Here is a 16,005-nt window from a genome sequence, read left to right on the forward strand (position 1 = left end):
ATCAGCACTAAGTACTACTGTACCGCGGTGTGTAGTAAATAGACCAACCATAATTCGCCCGGGCTTTTCACGCATCACTGCTTTTTGCCATTAGGGAAGGGCTCACTCACTTACTCAATCAATCAATCCCTGCCGCTCATCCAGGTTTTAGAGAAAAACACCAAGAAATTATTCCTTTCCTTGATTGTCCATTGGCTTGGCTGTTTCCCCATGGATTGAATGAAATTGAAAATGTAAACAGAGATCATGCTAGGTTATGTCATGCAATGCAGGTGATGCCAGGTTTTGCCTGGGCACGCGGCACGAGATTTGGGATGTATAGACTTGATTGCAAAGTTTCTCACCGGTTTTTGTGGTGCGCGCTCTATCAAATTCCCATCTCTCTGGTTTTTGCCTCCCAGGAAAACTTATGAGTCTCTTATTCGGTGTTGTTGTCGGTGTGTCTGTGTCATCAGGAGGATCGTCATGGGACCATATGGACGCTGTGCCATCGGGATGGGGAGACAAATATCTGGCGGAGGGGCAGAAGTGATAGCACAGCGACTCCCATGGTCATAACAATAACAATAACGATAATAACCAAGGAATTGGCGACGAGGATGAATGAAGCACAAACGAACGAGTCGCACTGAAAAGTCATTATGGACGAACGGGCGAAATAGGGAAAGAAAGTAAAGTCACGTTGCCGTGATTGGCTCCATTTGGCAAGAGGCCGGGCATCAATCCGTCAGTAGTTCTTTCCTGTTCGGTTGCTTCTTTTCGTGCTCCGTTCCATCCGCAATTCTCCTCTTCCAATCCCGATCTCTCTCTCCCTCTCTATCCTCCCGTCTTCGGTCCATTTTATGACATTCTTTACGATGAGTTTTCATCCGTTCTGATGTTTACTGCCTAATTCCCGAACGATGCCCAGGCTTGATCGACGGGATGCTCGCAAACTGAGATTAACCTTCAGCAGGGGTGACAGTCAAAAATGACCTATCCTGAATGCCCCGCGCATTGCCTGCGCCACAGTTATCCCCAGTACGTTCCTGATGTATGGATTTCAATATTTTATGACGGAAGTTTATTTTCAGTAGGGCAAATTAGAGGGGGCAAGGTTAAGCAGACGGAGAGAAATCAACCATAACCACTACCACCACCATAACCCCTCCGTTCAGGTCCAAGGCCCTGCAGGTGAGCGGACCTTTTTTTCCCCTGCAAGTTGCCCGTGCGGTTTGACTTGCGCTCTCGCAGGATCCTCGGACCCCCTCAATTCAAAGCGGGTGAAAGAGGGGAAATCACATCAATGATCCTCCTGCCTTGCTCTTAGTCCTCTTGCTAAAACACTTGAGGGTGTTATCGGATCCCCTGTGGCCCGGGCTTGCCTGATCTCGTATCGACTCTCTGAGGCAACTCCCTTGACACAATGTGTGGCCCGAAGGTGACAACAATCAGAAGATACTGCATGAAAATAGGATGGAAGCAACATTTTTAATCAAATGTAATTCGAATATATCCATGTCCATGCCATGTTTTTTTACCCGCTTCCTTTTCGGTAGCTGGAGTCCAGTTACGCTTTCGATACAGGTCAACATGCACGGATACCTTTTTTTTTTTTTTTTCTCTTCTCTATTCCCTCTCTGACGGACCCGGCTCGTGCAGAGATGCAATAAGCGCACGTCGTGCAACCCCTCTGCACCTTGCAAGTCAACTGCAGCCTGACGCGCTGACGCTTACTCAATGTTTATTACACTTCTGTCACCAACAATGCCATTGCACGCATCTTCCCAGTGACCTGGGGCGGGGCATCCATTCCAATAGATTGGCATCTCAGTCTCGCATTATTTTCTTCTATTATTAATTTTTCAGGTGATCTCTTGACAGGGCTCATTATCGTGCCGCTATCATTCTCGGTATGACAGCAACGCCACACATACCATGAATGGCCTCGCTGATATGACGGGAGTGGACCTTAGCAATACTTAGACCCCCGGTCCCTGTTTTAGACAGTCTACTTACAATACTGCGCTTACAAAGCTCAGAATTATTGACTAGCTCTGCCGATGAACCAAAGCATTATGCGGCTTTTCTTGACTGGATGAAGGCCACCCGACTTTGCCGCGCTCATTTTCATATTTTATTATTATTATTTCTAAGTGTGCTGCACGTCTCTTGCTTACTACTAGGCCAAGTTGAGCAGAACATGCCTGTGCAGGTGATTGCCCGAAAATCTGCGGGAAAGGAAAAATTAGTCAAAACAGAAAAAAGGAAAGGGGAAGAGAGAAAAAAAAAAGGTTTAGAATTTGAAGAGAAAAAGCAAGTGACAGCCCACACCATTGGGCCAACGCCGACTCATCGCCCTTGGCGTAACGCTGAATTCAGCGAAAAGCACGCGCTCGTCGATTGCATGGGCGGTAGTCAGAGTGTTAGTGAGCCGGTCATCCGTGTGCCAATGGCAGCTGGCAAATCATTCGATACGCGCCTGCCAGACAGACCTGTGGTATCAATGTTTCCCTCATCGGTCCCAAGCTCTGCCTGAGACTGCAGCTCCGGTCCTCCTGTGCTATGGCCATGTCTCACCCAGCAGCACTGACAAGAGAAAAGAAAAACAAGAGGGTGACGGGCGAAGGGTAGGAAAGATACGGAATACGGAAGCGACAAGTCTGTCGCAAAAGACTGACGCGACGAGATGAGTGTCTGTCAGTTTACCCTTGATGCCGAAAGGCCACCACTGGCATGGCGCAGGAAGGTCAGCTTGAAGGCTCATTTCTGCGCTTCGCTGCCCAAATGACCAGGATTTTGCCCGGCTAGTGCCGATGAGCGGTGCCATGGGCATTCTCTGGTTCTGACGGCTCGGACCGTCGACAGGCATGACTGCTGGCGTGTCTCGCGCCAGCAAAATTGGAGGGGAAGTGGTGGTGGTCACCTGTATCAGCAAACAAAAACATAGTGGGCTTTGGTCAAGCATATCTGTCCAGATATGCGGGGACCCCTGGGTGTACCTGCTAGGCTGCCACAGCCACAACGGCCTGAAGGACGTCGAGCGACCGGTGCCGGTTGATATCGTGACAGGCCGCTTTTCCACGTCACCATCGCATTTTCTCAGGCGATATACGTCTCGTCTCGTCTTGTCTTGTCGTTCGGAGGAGAGGTGGGGTAGCAGAAGTCCAAGGGAGGTGCGGGGCATTCGATATGCAGGCTGGCATAAAATGATATCAACTTGATTGAATTCCTTCAGAGACAAGTCAAGGCATGCTCTCTCAGCCTCCTCTGCTGTCACATCCCTCCCTCCCCTTCCTCTTCCCCCCCTAGCAATTATCTCGCACCCCACCTGCTTGCTTTGCTTAGCTCTGCTTTGCTTCGCTCAAAGTAGCTGTCATCCATCATCTACTTACCCCTCCCCCTCCTTTCCCTCTTCCTTTCTCTCTCATCTGCAACCTGCTACTTATCTATTAGTCAGGTCTCATATCACTATCAGACCCCCTCGTCCCTTCTCTTCTTCTTCTTCTGCTTCTTCCTCCTGCTCCTTCTCTCTTCTTCTTCTTCTTCTCCCCTCCATCACTCTTTCTCTTTGAGCCTTCCCTCTGTGGGTGTGCGCAAGTGTTTCTTTATCTCATCTCTGTTATTATCTTGACTGCACACCGGCAACACCCCTGCAAGATGTCGAGGCAGCCTAAACTGCGACCCAAGTCGCATATCCCAGGCTTCCCAGACGCCATCTACAATCTTGCTGCGGTATCATCTTTATCGCAACTCGAGCCTCGCGCAGGACTGGGAGATGAGAAGCATGACCAGCGCGTCTTTCGTGTCAAACGCAAGCATGTGTTGAAGGCTTGCGATCGTTGCAGAGTTAAGAAGACCAAGGTTGGTGAAGTACTGGGTTCTTCTTTGTCATCTTTCGCCTCTACCTTGGCCTCAGTGCACTTCGATGGCCAGCCATGCTCATTCATGCTAGTGTGATGGGAAACAGCCGTGCAACCGTTGTTCGGCCTACAATCATCCGTGTCTGTTCCGGGAACGGAAGGCCACGCAAACCAAAGTATACTCTCGAGGGTAAGGTCATGATTTTCTCTATGGTCTGTCACAATTAACTAACTGGTGGCGGTGAGTGTGGATAGATTCGTCGAGATGCTTGAATCCCACCATTCACTGGTTGTCAAGGCGCTCCAAAGGCTCTATAAACTATGCATTGACAAGGAAGGATTTCCCGGCGAGCCTCTCGTCGAGCTCTCGGACGGTCAGCCTTTAACTCATGCCATCCTGGATCGTCTTGGATTGATCAAACAGGCCGAAGAGAATCCAGAGGAGCCCGAGGAAGACACTGAAGACCTGCGGTACCTGCGGTTCCTGTCCACCTCGACGGACTGCAGTGCTACGACGGATCCTTCACCAGAACCGGCCACTCCTCCGGATCCTACTCCCAGTAGTTGCAGTCCCATCACTCCTACCTCCTCCAAAGGATCAGAGCCTTGGAAATGGGAGTTGCAACCTGCCCAGCCCCTTCACTCGGGACAATACCATAGTTACCCTCATCCTGGATACCACCAGATGACGTTGTCACGAACAAACCTGGAGCCACATGGCCTCTCGAGTGAAGATAAATGCCCGGAAGTTATCCCTTCTATGGCCGACCATGGACATCCCCTCTATTACTACATGGCTGCGAGCTGTGATGAAGGCCCCCCCAAAAGCCGCCTGGAAGCTGGCGTGGCAGCCAGGCCAGGCTCCCACCAGCCCGCCACCGCATCGGGATTCCCTGTTGTCATGATGAATGACTTTAACCTCCATGTACAGGAGCATCAGCCCGTTTATGCATCTCTTCCATCTGGCTGGACATATACATGTGGATAGGGGTGGTCACATAACATAGTATCTCTATCAAGTGACTGCGGTCCTTTTCATACTCTTTTCTACCCACTTTCTTTTCATCGGACAGGCCTTCTGCCGCCGTCCATCCCTCGTTCCTTGTACATGCACATTATACAGGCCGACAGCCATTTTTTGGCCGCCTATATTGCTTTCTTTTTAGCTCTGTATCGTGCTGCGTACGGTTTTTTGTTTTCTATCATAGTCCTTTATGGAGTACCTGTGAAACTCTCGGCAAGGTTTATTCTACATCATATCATACCCGGCACGGCGTTTTGATCGGCTCAAGCTAGCCGAGACAGGATGATTCACTGACATGTACAAGCAAGCAAGGTCACAGGCGTTGAGGGGTTGTTCCTTGACCTTCCTCGACTTATGCGTTCGTTACTACTACTAGATCTGGGCCTATGTAGGCCTCTACTTCTCTTCACTTCAGTTATGGAGTCTCTCTCGGACTTGATACACCGACTCTTTCTTACTCTATTCTACTCGAACTTCCTATCTTCTTCCTTCCTTCTTTCTCGTTTCTGGTCACATGTCTTTTCTCTCTTCCCATATATACCCAGAGCAGAACAGAACAGAACGAAGAAGTGATAAAGCGAGCAGTTTATTACACCATACATACTATCACCATACATCATGCATCATGCATCAATAGGGAAAGAGAACAACTCCTCAATATTAGAGCGTGATTCGGCAGCGATGCACGTACAATAAAGGAATCGAACAAACAATAAACCTATCCTCCCTCGAAACCACATCATCCCATAAAAGCTAACTAGTACAGCAAATGACTCTGACCACTAATGTCAGTCAGCAACAACTAAGCAAGGGGCCTCATACTAGTTTGCTAGTTTATCCAAGGATAGGCGGTTGCTGACTCGTCCCCTACTATCTACTAGTACTGTAGCCTTAGGCAGAAGAAAGCCAAGCCAGCATGCAAGCCACACACAATCACGCTATGCAATTGCCCCACCACTGCAGTTGAAGGATTGATTTGATAGTAATTGAACAAACAAACAAACGACCACGAGTGGATTTCTAAACGAAATCATAATGTTAGATCGTCCTGAACAAAGCATAGTTAGTAACTACACTAAGTTATCATCGCAGAGCTTTTTTACCTTGTCTATTCACCACACAGCCCATGTGTAACAAATACATACTACATAATTAGAAGGGGAAAGAACAAACATTAGTAGGTAATTTGAATTAAAGAATGAATTAGAGAGAGAGCTTTAAAAAGAATACTACAAGACAGACATTCGAAGATTGAATAGATAATCTGGATTCCCTGCTTTCATTGCGAATATGGTATGGTATGGCATGGTATGCAAGTTATATAAGATGATAACACAAGCAACAGCAACAACAACATGATGCAAATGCAAAAAAATTGCAAAGATACTCCATCCAAATGATGAGATACACAAATCACCACGGATATACATGATTCCTTGATGTAGTAGCTAATATGGAAAAAAGGAAAATGGAAATAGAAACTCCCGTAGTATAGTTAGTAGTAATGGTAGAAGTAGTAAGTATCCCGTAAAAAAATGAGTTTGGTTTTATTCTTCTTTTTTCTTTCTTTCTCTTCTCTCTTCTCTACTTAAAATCCACACTTATCTGCTTTAGTCATCAACATCGGTCTCTGTGTTCGTGTCGCTGGTATCTCCTGCATCTCCGTCGGTGTCACTTTCATCGTCATCGCTGGAGTCGTCAGAGGGCTTCTTGGTCTTCTTCTTGGGTGGTTGGCCGGTCTTGAGGGCTTGCATTTGGCCGGCTATTGAGTCTGTAGATTATTATGGTTAGTATAGGTTAATTTATTTCAAGACTAGGGGTTTAATTGGGTGGCTTACCCTCGTCAGGTTCACTGATATCATCCTCCTCATCCAGAGCGGCCGCCTTGGCCGGGTCGTCAATGTGGAGGGTGATTTCCATCTTGGTATCGAGACCCAGGTAGCTATCACAGAGCATGTTCATGACGAAAGTAAAGTCACCGACTTGGGGAGGAGCCTGGAACTGCATCTTGAGAGTCTGGACGTTGAAAGTGGGCTTGCCGTCGGCGTCGAAGAGGGGCTTATCGAAGGTGGTGAAGGTGAAGGGAGGAACGGCCATCTTGCCCTGCTTGGCGTCGGCCAGGAAGATGTGCCACCGGGGCGAGTGGTCGCGGGCCAGATAGGGGGCGTGAGCGAGGGGAGGCTGGATGGATTCGACCTTCTCTTCGACCTTGACGCCGTTGACGAGCTTGGTGGTCTTGTTCTTGGCGGGTTTGCGGCCCATGATGGCGTCGAGGTCATCTTCGTCGGGGTCGATGTCTTCGAGGTCGGTGGGGTTGACTGGCGGGACGTCCGCGCTGTAGCCAGGAGGGATGAAGCGGGCCTTGACGACCAGTTGGACGAGACTGCTAGGAGTGATGACCTTTTCGCCCATGACCTTGAAGAAGGCACGGGAGACTTCGAGAACGGGGAGCTGCTTGGCAACGGTAACGGCGGAGGTGTACTGCTTCTCGGACATGAGGCCGGCACCGACAGTGAGGCTGCGACGCTTGTCTTCGGGGATGCTCATGAACTTCTGGACGGTGAAGTGTTCCTTTGCGTCGGCGCCTTCAACAGACTTGACGACTTCCTCGGTGAAGTGGGGGAGCTGCAGGAGAGGGGACGAGCCAGGCGCAACAGCTTGGATGAGATGCTGGGAGGTCCGGAAAGAACCCAGGATGGGTCGGACGTTACCGAATGCCAGAGCGATTGCTGTGAAGGCTTCATTCAGCGACAAAGCGATCGGTGCAGCTTCGTACTTTTCTGTCGGTACATCAGTGTCAGCTGATTCTATAGACGCATTGGATGCAAATTCACGTACCTCCGTTAAGTGTAGTGTCTTCCAGGTCAACGCGGCCGAGGTAAGCCCACAGCAATGCCAGAGCCTTGCGTCTGCTAGATTCGTCCAAACCCTTGATGACCTCGCGGTCCTCGGGCGACAGGAAATTGGAATCCTCAGCCAGAACCATCTTCTCGAGCTTGGCGAGTCCAGCATCCGTCTTAGGTCCCTGGAGCATTTCCTTGAACTCAGCGCCGGAGGACAGGGCGTTGACAATGCCGCCATCGGTAATGTCCTCTTTGTATTCGCGGAAGATGTTTCCGGCACTTGCGACAAGAACCCGTTCCTTAGTGTAGCGCTGGGAGCCATACCACCATTTTCCGACAATGTAGGGCAGCAAAACACCAAGCAGCGCACCGTAGACCAGCAGAGTGTACTTGGAGTTACCCTCCGAAACGATGAACGTGGGCAGAGCGATACCGATGCTCATGCTCTGCTTGCCATCAGGGTGGCCATACTGGATGTAGTTGTTGCGAATTTCCTCGTCGGTGAGCGCCTTGTATGCCTTGGTAAGCTCAACGAAACGTTCGTTGAGCATCTCAATAGTCTCATTCTTTGCGGGGTCCGGCCGAATCTTGTCAGGATGGTAGATAAGTGAAAGGCGCTTGTAGTGTCTCGAGATGGCTTTCTCATCCGCGCTCTGGAAACCGCCATTGTTAGTACAGCTACGTAACCTATTGGTGGAGGCGACCAAAACGCCAGGTGGACAAATTGAATGCTCACCCTTGAAACACCCAGAATGTCATAAGGATCCCAAACTTTGGGCACAGTCCTCGCGGTGACGACGATCAGGTAGGCCATCCATGCCATGACAGCGTAACCCACGACAACGGTGATTATGCGCTTGATGCGGCGCTCTTTGCGCAGGCGTTTGCGCTTCTGCGCCTCAATAAGCTCTGCATGTTCTGGCTTGAACTCGGACTTTATCCGGGGAGCGGTGTTTTCGAGACCTGCAGCGAAATGGGAGAATTAGTACCAATCACAACCGGTCGGTGGAAACCTGCGAGCCTCTAGAGGGTATAAGGCTGGTACGAACCCTTGCTCGGCCGGAGAAGGTTATATGTGAGAGGGAGTGTGACAAGACTGGTGAGTGTCAGGACAAAGAACGGGAAAAATTGTCCCTAGTGAAGAAGTCAGTTCGTGTGTTTCATTGGCGTCCGATCCGAAAGCGACTGACCTTGTCATCGTAATTGTAGTCGGTAGACATGGTGAAGCAATTTCACAATGGACACGGTCGCCCGCAGCGGGCAGGACTGGAACAAAAAGAGTGTCTCCCGGACACTGAGTACGCTGCGTGACAGATATGTCCAGCAGATCAAGACAATTAGTATAGAATTCAAGTAGTATAATAGAGGAGCATTATCCCTCTGTCAGGCGTGACAAAAGAGTGTGGAAGGTGAAGGGAAGGTGAGAGAGCAGGCCGGAGTAACTGTCGACAAGATGGGATTATCCGCATCGGCGTCGGCTGTACCTTGTGATCGACCGTGTCCTTTACGGGGCTGTAGGGGGCTACACCGCCTGCCTTACTGGGTTTGGTGGCTTGGTCCCAATTATTCAGGCTTTCAGGGTCATGTGCTTAGTTTTGGGTCTACTTTTGACTTTTAGCTAACTAGTCCTCCGTAAGGCGTGACTAGTTCGTCGATGCCTATTGCGATGACTACATTTTTTTCTCGGTTGCTCTGTTGTATGAATGAATTATCATGGTGACATTTTTTTTGACTAATGTCAGGCCGTACATACTGATACTGTAACAGCGCTCAGGTCTATCTACTAGGATACAGGAAAATCTCCGGGTTTAGGTATACAAGCATGTCACATCCAAGCTTCATTTCATCATAAAACTGGTATCCCTCTTTTTTGTGTATCCCAGGAATGGACAACTTTTAACGCCATCCCAAACTTTTTGGTAATTTTCGTTTTCTCATAAATTTCGAGCATCAGAGCCAGCTCTGGATATTAGCGTGGGAACGGAGGTCCCCTACACGCTAGACAGACGGAAATGCAAAAAGAAATCCGCAATGTGAGTCACTTACCCGCTCCGCAGGGAATTCAAGCGCCAAAATGACCGGAGACTGGGTCGGGCACGAACTCGACCCACGAAAGCGACTAAGCCCTCGCCATGGCAGACCCTCTGATCTCGACGTTGCAAGCGTGCCGGTTTCCTCCATGCCAGCGTTCACATGGCCAAGCCTTTCAAAAGACCAATCCAATCGCGCCTCTCCCTTCTCACAGGTAGAGGGGATTTTCATTGCTACAAGTCATTGACTTGGGTCCTCCATTGAAAACTGGTTCTCGCGCATTTATTTCGAGGGCTGGTATTGTTCTGGTTTCGCTGATGTCGGATTTTGATTTTCGATAATGTCGGGATGGGGCCCGTTGGCGATCGGTTGAGTTTTGCGTGCCATTTGGGTATGCCTTCGTTTCCCTTTTATGGTTTTGTTGAAAAATAATTTTTCCACCGCCTGGACGACAATTATAGGATTGCTGCAAAAGAAAGCCCAATGACGTCTGCAGGTTTAAAGTCACCCAGGTAGTGCGTTTAAGGATTGTGGACTATGAGGGAACTGTTAGTCATTGTCCTTCCAGTGCTAGAGTTTGGGTCAAAACAACTCACCAATCGATATAATCGAGTCCACCGAAGTACTCCAACATGCGATAACAGAGACCAACATCGTCGCCCGGGAGACCGCCAAAGAGACGATACTGTTCTGCCTCCAGCGTAGAAGCCTCCATCCTCAGCGCACGATCACGCTTCTGCCCTAGCAAATGCCCATAGTGCCAGGTCGGGGCGGGTATTTCAGGACAGTCGAAAGCGGAGGGAACAGCTGGAGTGCAGGTATTGACTGGTCGTGGGAAAGGGTGGGACGGAAGAAGTAGAGGATTGACGCTGCGGTTTCGAGATCGGGGTCGTGTGCGACGTCGATTATGTCTCTGGCCCATTCTCCGTCCAATCCGGCGAAAAAGAGGATATATAGCTTGTTGAAACTTTTTTATACTTTTCGGGGTGTAGGTCGTAAAGGTGTAATAAGGGAAGCGGGTATTTTCAAGACAATAGTCCCCAATTATAAAGAGGGGATCTATTGTCCGAAGAGGTCTTTTTTTATAATAAGACGATTAGAAAGGAAGGAGTGACCATCACCCCTGGGAAGGATGAGATGAGGTGAGGAAAAAACCCAAGCCAAGGGGGGATCAGGAGATCATGAAGCGGGAACAGGCGTATATATAGATGTGGATGGCGGATGGAGAATGGCGCAACCCGAACGATTGCCGAAACGGGGAAAGCAGTGGTGTGACTCACTACATCCCAATAAGGTTACAAAGGCACAGAAAGCAGGACGAAAATCTTCACATCCGGCTCGGGGGGATCCACCCAAGCATCCCCCTACTGTCGGGAGTGCCAACTCCACTCTGATGCAGTCTAGAAGCAGAAATACCTAACCCTGCTTGCCGATGGTGAAATGTGGTCTCATGGAGAAGGGAGATTGCGTAGTGATTTGGCTCGCACCAAGTCATCTCTAGTGGCCCTACGGAGCACAAGGGCGCGACTCCGTAAGTACAAGAAGTTTCACGAATTAGGGTTCTCCTGAGTCACTACTCCCCGACAAAAAGTCTAGTTACTTAGTCTACTACTATTCTTGGTTATACCCTTTTTTCTTTCTCTTTCCCTTGCCTCCTCCCATCGTGATGGAACCAGTAAGAACTATTCGCTGCCTTCCACAATGAGTGAGAAAATTCTGGTTCAGCCTAGCTGCCTAACACAAATAAATCTCTGACTGAGTTCTGTGCGCCTGGCAAAGGAAACAGAAACAAAAGAAGAATTTTAATGCGGCCCAGTCAGTAGTACCCACGGTGCAACTTAATCGGATTAAACGGAATTATTAGACCATCAGGAGACGTTGAACAAAGGGTCAAAAGAACCGAATAAAGAATAACAAAAAATAGAAAAATATTTCGCCAAATATTATCCCAAAATGCAGTGGTCTGACGCCATGCAGGAGGTTCTCGGCCCCAAATGAGCCAAATTTTCTCTGCGATGAGCAAACAAGGTACTCCTGTTACAATACCAAAACCCGTCTCCGATGCCGCTGTCCCCAGTTGTGATGTCATGTGATCTCGATCGACATGGTTTTCTCTTAGTCATATCTATATCCACGCACTTTTCTTTTCCTTTTTGCAGGACCACATTTGAAACCCACGAGGACTCTGGCTACAGCCACGCACCTTGCTCAAGCCGTTTCAGCCTGGCCGAGTGGCGAGGGGTGGATGCCGTACGGGCCGAGCGGGTATTATGACGCGCCAAAATTACCTTGCATTAGTCGAGTCCAAGGCAGTTTAGTGTTCAATCACTTCAGTCAGTCAGGAGATGACAACAACATCCTACCACGGCTGCTTCGGCAGCATCTTTCACTGCGGAGGAAATCGGGCATCTTTTGGTTCAGTTGTCAAACTTGTCAGATTTTGTTCCTATTTACTCCGCGCGTCGATCTATAGCGGCATGGCTGATAGATGGTACTGCTACTAGTACTAGCAGTAGTCTTTATTGTGCGGGAATCGATCAATAATTCTAGATCCAAATTTCCCTTTTTGTCGATCAATTGTTGACGGGACGGAACAACTAACTATACGGTGCACCCTTTTCGATCATCCCAATAATAAATAATAAATGCCTCAACACAGCCAAAACCGCATCAATAACATCCTACCCAACCAGTTCAACTAACTAACAAGGTATATCCCTCAAACTCATCAAATTCTCGCCCCCCTCCACAAAGTTACTCACCTTGGGGGCAACAAAATTGAGGTAAAAATCTCTGCAGATCTCGGTACAAAAAAGAAAAAAAGCCGCAAAGGGAAGAAAATTTTCTGCTTTGACCGACTTTCGTGGCTCTAATCCGGCTTTGACACATGTCCCATACTATACTCCTTTGGCATCGATAGTTATTCTTTGTGCAGCATGAGTGCTTTTTTGTTTGTTCCTGGCGAACGGACCCGGACAAACCATTTGCGATATGCGACTACGTAGCGCGTGGCTGGCAAGCCATCTGGCAAGACAGGTTCTCTAGTAGACAGGATGCATGCCTGAATATACTGCAGTAGTGGATATCAAAGTTTTACTGGCATCTACTCAACTTGGGTAGTTGTATGCCTGAATCACGGAGTAGAGTTCCTGTTCAAGTTGTTTGTTTATTGTTGGTTGGATGGTTGGGTAGGTAGCTGCAGGGCAAACAGGATGGAAGCAAACTGCAAACCTACCTCTTACTAAGTTACTGATATGCATAGCTATAGCTATAGAGCTATAGTATAACTACCCTACTCCAACCACAACTACCACGTAGTCCCAACGAACGTGGCCCATCTAAACATCACATCTACTTCGTTTTCACACTCGCAAACAAACCATCCTCTCCTCCCTCTCTCTTTCTCTCTCACTCACTCACAGAAAACAAAGCCCTATCGCACTAAACCTAACAACTAACCGACCCCCAAACTGTGTCCACTGTCCAGCTTCTACGTGGGCACACTGGAACTAACCCATCCCATCCCATCTCCTTCCGTCTTCCCCGAGAGACTCCATTTCCAACACTACTACTTACCGTCGGAGTCCCATTTTCTCTCTTACCCCCGCAAATGGAGAACACGATGAACTAACTATCTAGCCCTGATGACCCATCCAAACCCTCCCCCTTTTATCACAGTCCATTATTATTGTTGCTGCTTGCTGCTGCTGCTGGTGTTGTTGTTCACGCTTGAATAACAAAAAGTACTACTACGTACTACGTACCTGCAAGCCCTAGGGCACGGCAAACTTACTCCACCCCTCCACACTACTATCTACCGCCCCCTTTTGTGGCTTTTATTCACGATGGGGGCGTCAATGAAAAAAATGAATATGTGGAGTTTTTGTGTGGGTGGGAAATCTTGGCTTGGAATGATCGTGGGTTTTCTAGACTGGGAGGGAACAGGCTAGGTCTAGACAAGAAGTTCGGGAGAGGAAGGGATGGTGCATGGATTGGGGGGGCGGTTAGTTGCGGGATGGGATGGGACGATACTTCGTTTGTGTGTTGTTGTTGCTAATATTGGAGAAGAGGATGTATGTGTGTGTATGTGTGCCTGAGACGGGAAAGATTGTTTCATGTGGTGGTCTTTATTCGTGTTGTTGTTTCGGGGTTGGGTTGGTTCCTTGGTTGAGGATATGAGAGATGACAACCAATGGGTGGTAGTAGGTATCAACTAGGTAAGTGATGATGGGATTGGCTTCTGGTTTACTGAGTACTACTGGTGTGGTAGATACTTTTCCCGGTTATCCAAGGAGAAAGGAGATGAGGATGGGATACACACTACGTACTAGGTATGGAGGGTGGAAAAACGCCTCTGACGAAATCGAGACTGCTGCTGAGGGGAATGAACAAGATGGAGAGCATTCCCGTTCAGCGAACCAATCATGCCATTTTGGTGAGACTCGGTAATTGAAGGTGTGGTACAGCAACGCTCCACACAAGCAGAAATGCGATGAGGGTCTAGACTGGCTACATCATCGTCATACACTGACGGGAAATGGAGAAATTGTGAAACGAGAAGTCGCTCTTTGTCACCGCCAAGGGCAAAATCGAATCGTTGACATGACGGCTCGGCTAATTGTCGATCCCGCGCCGGATGATCTCCAGCATTTCCTCGCCCTTTGGCGCCGTCGTCAGATTCTCATACCCTGTCCGAGTGACAAGGATGTCGTCTTCTATCCGCACGCCACCAATGGGAATGTATTTCTCGGCCTCGTCGAAGTTGATGTACTGCGCCTGAGGCAGTTTCCGGGTATTTTCCAGAGCCAGCTTGGAGAAGTAAACGCCTGGCTCGATGGTGACCACCATGCCCTCCTCGAGCAAGGGGACCGACTGGCTCATGGCTGGGATGAAGTCCGGTCTGCAAGGTCTGTTAGGCAGCCCCATGCCCGTGATTGGCTTCTCGGACACGTCGTGGACTTCCAGTCCAACGTGATGGCCCAATCCGTGAGGAAAGAAAATGGCCGACGCCCCCGACACGCGAATCTCCTCAACGGTGCCCGGTTTGAGGACACCTAGCTTCTGCAAGCCTTTAATGGCTATGTCGTGGGCAAGCACCTGCAAGTCGCGGAACCGCACACCTGGTTTAATGCGCTTGATACACTCCTCCTGCATCTCTTCTACGATTTGGTAGACGTCGCGGGCATATGAACTGGGCCAATCGGCGGCCAAAGGAAAGGTGCGGGTCACGTCACTTGCGTAGCACTCCCACTCTGCACCTGCGTCCAGACAGACCAGCTGTCGTCCTTTGAGAGGCTCGTTGTTCTTCACGTAGTGGAGGGTGGCTGCGTTGGGTCCCGATCCAGCAATGATCTCGTATGCTTGGTTCTTCGCTCCGTGCGACACGCAGGTGTCGAGGAAGAGGCCTTCGATCTGGGCTTCATTGGACATTTTGTGGATTTTCTCGAGCACTTTGCGATGGGCCAACCCGGATATCTTGTTGGCGCGGCGTATCATACGAAGCTCATATTCATCTTTAACCACCCGCGCCGCATCCATTGCGGGCAGCAAGCGCTGATCATCTAGGTTCAGCTGCCGGAGAATGAATTGGGGTTGCTGGGAGCTATGAAGGATGTAGACTGGAGCGGCATGATTGTATTTCTCTACCCACGACTGAATATCGCTCTGTAGGGAAGCATAGTAGCGCACTTTGTCTACGTCAAACCGCCGTTCAGCCTCGTCTGTGGTCAACGTGGGCCCCATCCATATTGCGCGGTGCAGGTCAAAGTCCGGAACATAGAGAACCAATAAGTCATTGTTGATATCGTAGGTAAGAAAGCAATCTGGCTCATCGGCTCCACTAAGATAGTAGAAGTACCGTCGCTGTCGAAAGGGTTGTGGTTGGTCGGAATCACCCCAATTGATGGTTGGTTTCCCAACCAGGTAGATAAGGCCGCTGGACACTCCCAGCTTCATTGCGACTTTGCGCGCATGTTGTTTGGCTGCGCCGGGACTCCCTGTTAGTCTTTGGGCGCCCCAGGATTAACGCAGGAGGAGAATGATAAGGTGAGGGAGGAGAAGAGTATATAACTTGGGGTCACAGCATGAGACATACCTGGATACTTATCGATCCCTTCGCCGCGCACCGTTACGTTGAGATCGCAGGCACCAAGGCTCGAGACAAGCTCCGGCGGGATTGAAACACGCATCCTGTTGCTTACCACGGTCTACAGGCAGAAAGGGGAAAGGAGGACCTATACAGACAGGCCTGTCACAGAGGTGAGGG

General features: G+C 49.4%; 4 protein-coding genes across 4 annotated transcripts; 1 reads left to right on the forward strand and 3 right to left on the reverse strand.

Annotated features, from left to right (window-relative positions):
- The first annotated feature begins 3,403 nt into the window (after positions 1-3,403).
- Positions 3,404-5,025, forward strand: BO88DRAFT_38585 (Zn(II)2Cys6 transcription factor domain-containing protein). Its single transcript, XM_025704760.1, has 3 exons — positions 3,404-3,843; positions 3,935-4,032; positions 4,098-5,025. The coding sequence occupies exons 1-3, from the start codon at positions 3,640-3,642 to the stop codon at positions 4,828-4,830; spliced, it is 1,035 nt and encodes a 344-aa protein (XP_025563474.1). The 5' UTR covers positions 3,404-3,639; the 3' UTR covers positions 4,831-5,025.
- A 1,105-nt stretch (positions 5,026-6,130) lies between these two features.
- On the reverse strand, positions 6,131-9,167 carry BO88DRAFT_487789 (J domain-containing protein). The gene is made up of 6 exons (XM_025712572.1): positions 8,900-9,167; positions 8,759-8,843; positions 8,446-8,672; positions 7,705-8,362; positions 6,705-7,646; positions 6,131-6,637 (listed from the first exon to the last, which is right to left on the reverse strand). Exons 1-6 carry the CDS (start codon positions 8,927-8,929, stop codon positions 6,477-6,479), a joined length of 2,103 nt encoding a protein of 700 aa, XP_025563475.1. The 5' UTR covers positions 8,930-9,167; the 3' UTR covers positions 6,131-6,476.
- An 806-nt stretch (positions 9,168-9,973) lies between these two features.
- Positions 9,974-10,662, reverse strand: BO88DRAFT_425354 (uncharacterized protein; the record flags this gene model as incomplete). The annotated part of the gene is made up of 3 exons (XM_025708820.1): positions 9,974-10,147; positions 10,182-10,206; positions 10,337-10,662. The coding sequence occupies 3 exons, from the start codon at positions 10,660-10,662 to the stop codon at positions 9,974-9,976; spliced, it is 525 nt and encodes a 174-aa protein (XP_025563476.1).
- A 3,692-nt stretch (positions 10,663-14,354) lies between these two features.
- BO88DRAFT_425355 (aminopeptidase P family protein) lies at positions 14,355-15,928 on the reverse strand (the record flags this gene model as incomplete). Its single annotated transcript, XM_025708821.1, has 2 exons — positions 14,355-15,736; positions 15,835-15,928. The coding sequence occupies 2 exons, from the start codon at positions 15,926-15,928 to the stop codon at positions 14,355-14,357; spliced, it is 1,476 nt and encodes a 491-aa protein (XP_025563477.1).
- Positions 15,929-16,005: the final 77 nt, after the last annotated feature.

The sequence above is a fragment of the Aspergillus vadensis genome (assembly GCF_003184925.1).
Source record: "Aspergillus vadensis CBS 113365 unplaced genomic scaffold BO88scaffold_10, whole genome shotgun sequence".
NCBI classification, from domain to species: domain Eukaryota; kingdom Fungi; phylum Ascomycota; class Eurotiomycetes; order Eurotiales; family Aspergillaceae; genus Aspergillus; species Aspergillus vadensis.